Consider the following 4,334-nt stretch of genomic DNA (forward strand, 5'->3'; position numbering starts at 1 on the left):
TCCAGAGCCACTTGCCTGCCTCTTCCATTTCAATTCTGAAGAGGCTGAGGCCACATTAATTCTCCTGAACGGTTCACCTCCCCTTATCATCCATCATTTTATATATTCCACATGGCTTCTTTGGATTTTAAATTCCTTGGCAAGAATCTCTACAATTTTGTAGGCACAATATATAAAGAATTGTAATTTTTAGGTGCTCCATAATTTTCGACATGATGCTAATGAAATTGAAATTAAAATTCCATGTTGATTTTTGTTTCATAAAAAGAAATTTATTTTCTAGGGTGAAAGTTTAAATAAATAGGAAAATAACTTAGTACATAGATCAAATAAGTTAGTACAAAAAATGAATGTAATTTCAAATGCAGTACATTAGCTGTCACTTACAGAGCATCTGCCAGTTGAGGAATGCCTGAAATCCTTGTCAAGCATCGTCCATTCCGAGAGGCAGAGGCTGAGAGATCTTCAGTTCTGGAGATAATCTGTAAGTATATTAAGGAAGAAAAAGTTCCTGCAGATTTCTGCTCGGACTATGGTCCAGGCACAGATGCTGTACTCCTTGGCCTTCAGGTACTGCACAATCCTTAAGTAATATTTCTTCAGGTGCAGAAGAGTCCTGTTGTCCCAGGTGAAGTTTTCCTTCTCTTTGACGTCCTCCAGGATTATCTCCAGATGTTCCTTCTGCCAGTGGAGCTTCACAAGAAGGTTCTCGACAGTGGTCTCATTCCATCCTGTTCTAGAGATATTTCTCCTGAAAATATCAAAGATCTTCTGGAACATCTCATGGGTGATCAATATGATGTCCTCCTTCTGGAACTGGCGTGATTTCTCGATTTCCTCAGGGATCTCGAAGTTTATCCTGTCCTTGAGGCAATATTCAGTGGTTCCATTCAACTGTAATAGGAGCTCCTGACACTCCAAACTGCTGCTGCTTAGCTGGGATCGAAGCAAGTCGTTGCTCATGGCAAGAGCCATGGTGGAGAAATACAACAGGAGAGTTGTTTGGAGGATGCATCTACTGGTCATGATGAAAATGGGAAGAGTCTCTCCTATTACCATCTCGATGCTGAAGCCAAAGCTCTGAGAGTTCAGAGCGCAAATGCCCTTCTACCAGGAGTGTAGCCCTATTTATACAGGATGGTCCTCTTTCTATCGCAGAGGAATTTCCCACTTTCAGTTCTCCCTTTCATTTTTCCTATGTCATTTAAATTAGTTTGTTCACTTATTTTAAGGCCTTCCATTATTTTTATGTACATTGTGGAAAAGACTTAGAAACTGTGAGGATTTCCAATGTTTTGCTATAGTGAGTTCCCAATTACTAAAGAAAAAAAGTAAGCCCAATCATTTAGAGCTTGACCATTACAGGAGTACTCCTTTGGCAAAGATTTTTTCTTTTTCTTTTTTAGTATTATGAGGTGGGTTTTTTTTTTTTTTTTTTTTTGGAAGGTGGGTCTTTGTGTGCAAGATGTCTTTTTCATAAAAATTAGGCTTAATTCCCAATTACAGTATCACAAAACAATAAATAAATGCAGTTTATGATTTAAAAAGACACCTATCTTTTTTCCCCCTCTGTAAAATAGAATAGTGTTAAAACTAAGTTGATGTGAATATTTTTTTGTAGGACCCTACCCACATACAGCAAGACAGCATATAGCTTTATTAGTCTTATTTACTGTTTTATCTGGCAATCTCAGCTATCCAGAATGTAACTGAAAACCAGGGATTAAGCAATATCTTTAAGCAGAAAAATGAATGTTATGTGAGCCATGTATAAAAGTTTGTGGCTCCCCTTACAGGGTCTTTTGCAATCATTATTGAGAATCAATGTATTCTTATTTTGTACATAGTTCTAACAAACCTAAACATCTGATTTTCCACTCTCCTGCAAACAACAATTTAGAAAGAGGTCTAGAAGGAAAATGGGAGGATTGGCCAAAGGGAGTTATTTTCAGGAAACCAAAGATGGTACAACATTATATAGTCCATATAACATTATTTGGAGCAGATTATAAGCTAAAATGACTAAAACTAAAAGAAAACTTGTTTTTTATTTTTTTAAAAAACATTGGAATGAAGAAGACTTTTCTCAGCAAGATATAAAACCCAGGAACTATAATAGAAAATATTGATAAATATGACTAGAAACAAGTTATAAATTTCAATGACAAAAAAACAAAGTTAAAGAGGAAAAGCAGTATCAAAAACATTGTTACAATGCAGAGTGAGAAAGGGATAATTTTATTCACATACAAGCAGCCCTTAAAATTAATAGAAAGGTGTCAGAAAAGTTTGTGAATAGCCAGATATCAGGAAAAGAAATATTAAGGGCCAAGAAAGCTATGAAAATCTGTTCATGTTACTAAGAAATGTAAATCATACTAGAAATGAAGTAATCATTTTTCACCAGTAAGATTTGAAAAAGTCGTGGGAAAAGAATATTCTAATATACACAATGGAAGTATAAATTTATGCAAATGTTTGGAGAATGGAAGTATAAATTTATGCAAATGTTTGGAGAATGGGGAAGATTGTTTTTTTAAAAGTAGCCAGAACAATATCTCCCATCCCAGGTGAAAATCTATAGCCTGACTGTGAGTCTACCTATCAAGAGGGAGTGTCTGTATCCCTCCTCTGGAATCTGGGCAGAATTCTATGGTAGAAACAATGTATAATTTTTGAGGCTGAATCCGGAAAGATAATAAGATGTCTACCTTGTTAGCTGAAATTCTTGCTCTTGCAGCCAGTTAGCCACTATAAAAGTGATCTGACCACCCTGAGTCGGCCATGCTGTGAGAAAGCCCAAGTCAGCTCACAAGGAGGGACCACATGGGAGTTGGCAATGTATTTCCAGATTTAATATTTCAAGCTATGGAATTGTCCCTTTAATTTGCAATATCACTGCTGATAACTTACCTTTGGATATTCCTGCAGGAGTATGTGTATATGTGTGTGAATATAATGTATGAACATATATGAATGTTCACTGCAGTACTGCCATAGTACGAAAGACAAATTAAATATCCATCATTGGGGAATTGATTAAGTAATACCATGGTAGACAAAAATGGAATGCTATATAGCCATTAAAAAGGAAGATCAGCTGATACAGACCTGTATTCCAGATATACTTAATGAAAAGAGTAATATATATAATAATGGATATGGTGTTATCATTTGTTTTATAAATTAATAGAGAGATATATGTATATATGCTGATACATGCATATAATTTCTTTTTTAGTTTTTTTGTCAGACACATTTACTCATCTGGTATTAATTGTTACCAGGAGGGAGAATGCTAACAAGGACGAGGATGTAGGAAGAAGGAAATTCTTTCCCTTTTCACTTTTTACATGAGAACCTTTTGATGTATGTTTATTCCCTTGATCAGAAGATATCTGGGGGGCAGCCTGGGTGGCTCAGTGCTTTAGTGCTGCCTTCAGTCCAGGGCATGATCCCGGAGACCCGGAATCGAGTCCCACATCAGCCTCCCTTCATGGAACCTGCTTCTCCCTCTGCCTGTGTCTCTGCCTCTCTCTCTCTCTCTCTCTCTGTATCTCTATGAATAAATAAATAAAATCTTTTTAAAAAAAGATATCTGGGGAACAGAACTGTTAGGAATTCTCATAATTAAGTGCAATTTATTTGTTTAAAAGAATTCAGTAAATGTTACTAAATTTTTAACTTCCATTTTATTCACATTTAAAATTTTTCTATACTGAAAATATATTACTGTGCCATTAGAAAATAAAAAAACACCCACTTATATTAAAAGGAGACTATGAAAGTGTACATACAACACAGCTATGCAAAAGTATGTAGAGAATAAAATTAATAAAAGAAATATAGCAACATTTTGATAGTGGTTATGTTTGACTTGTATAACAAAAGGGTGGCAATTTTTCTCTATGTGGCTTTCCAATTTTTACACCAGTGAATGTATACTTTCATTTATAGAATAATCTACTCTAAAAGAGAACCAGTAAGCCCCAGTCTTTCTGGGTGTTCTGCCCTGATTTCATTCTCTCTGGCCTTTTGAACTTCGCATTCCAGCTCTGAACAGAACCTCAGCCATCCCCTGGATTCTTCACAATGAGTTTTTGCAAAAGCAAAATCATCCCACAGCTGTTCCACTTTCAGATGCCCAGTTATGTCCATCATTAAGTCATTCTTCAGGGTTTCTTCTTATTGTTAAGGATCTCTGGATTAGACTGGAATCATCCATGGCTCATGGCACAAAGGCCAATACAAGGAGTCACAGAGGCAAGTCAACTTAGAGATGGTCCACTGCACTAATGGAGGGATGGAGGTTGTCCAAGGAGTTTGGTCACTAG

At 36.1% G+C, this 4,334-nt stretch overlaps 1 protein-coding gene across 1 annotated transcript; it reads right to left on the reverse strand.

Annotated features, from left to right (window-relative positions):
- Positions 1–290: 290 nt before the first annotated feature.
- Positions 291–1,086, reverse strand: IFNB1 (interferon beta 1). Its single transcript, XM_077910949.1, has one exon. The coding sequence runs from the start codon at positions 1,057–1,059 to the stop codon at positions 466–468; it is 594 nt and encodes a 197-aa protein (XP_077767075.1). The 5' UTR covers positions 1,060–1,086; the 3' UTR covers positions 291–465.
- Positions 1,087–4,334: the final 3,248 nt, after the last annotated feature.

Source organism: Canis aureus, chromosome 10, assembly GCF_053574225.1.
Source record: "Canis aureus isolate CA01 chromosome 10, VMU_Caureus_v.1.0, whole genome shotgun sequence".
NCBI classification, from domain to species: domain Eukaryota; kingdom Metazoa; phylum Chordata; class Mammalia; order Carnivora; family Canidae; genus Canis; species Canis aureus.

Bases quoted from the DNA above. Each gene is read 5' to 3' on its own strand.
- IFNB1 (XM_077910949.1), bottom strand. From the start codon at position 1,059: ATGGTAATAGGAGAGACTCTTCCCATTTTCATCATGACCAGTAGATGC.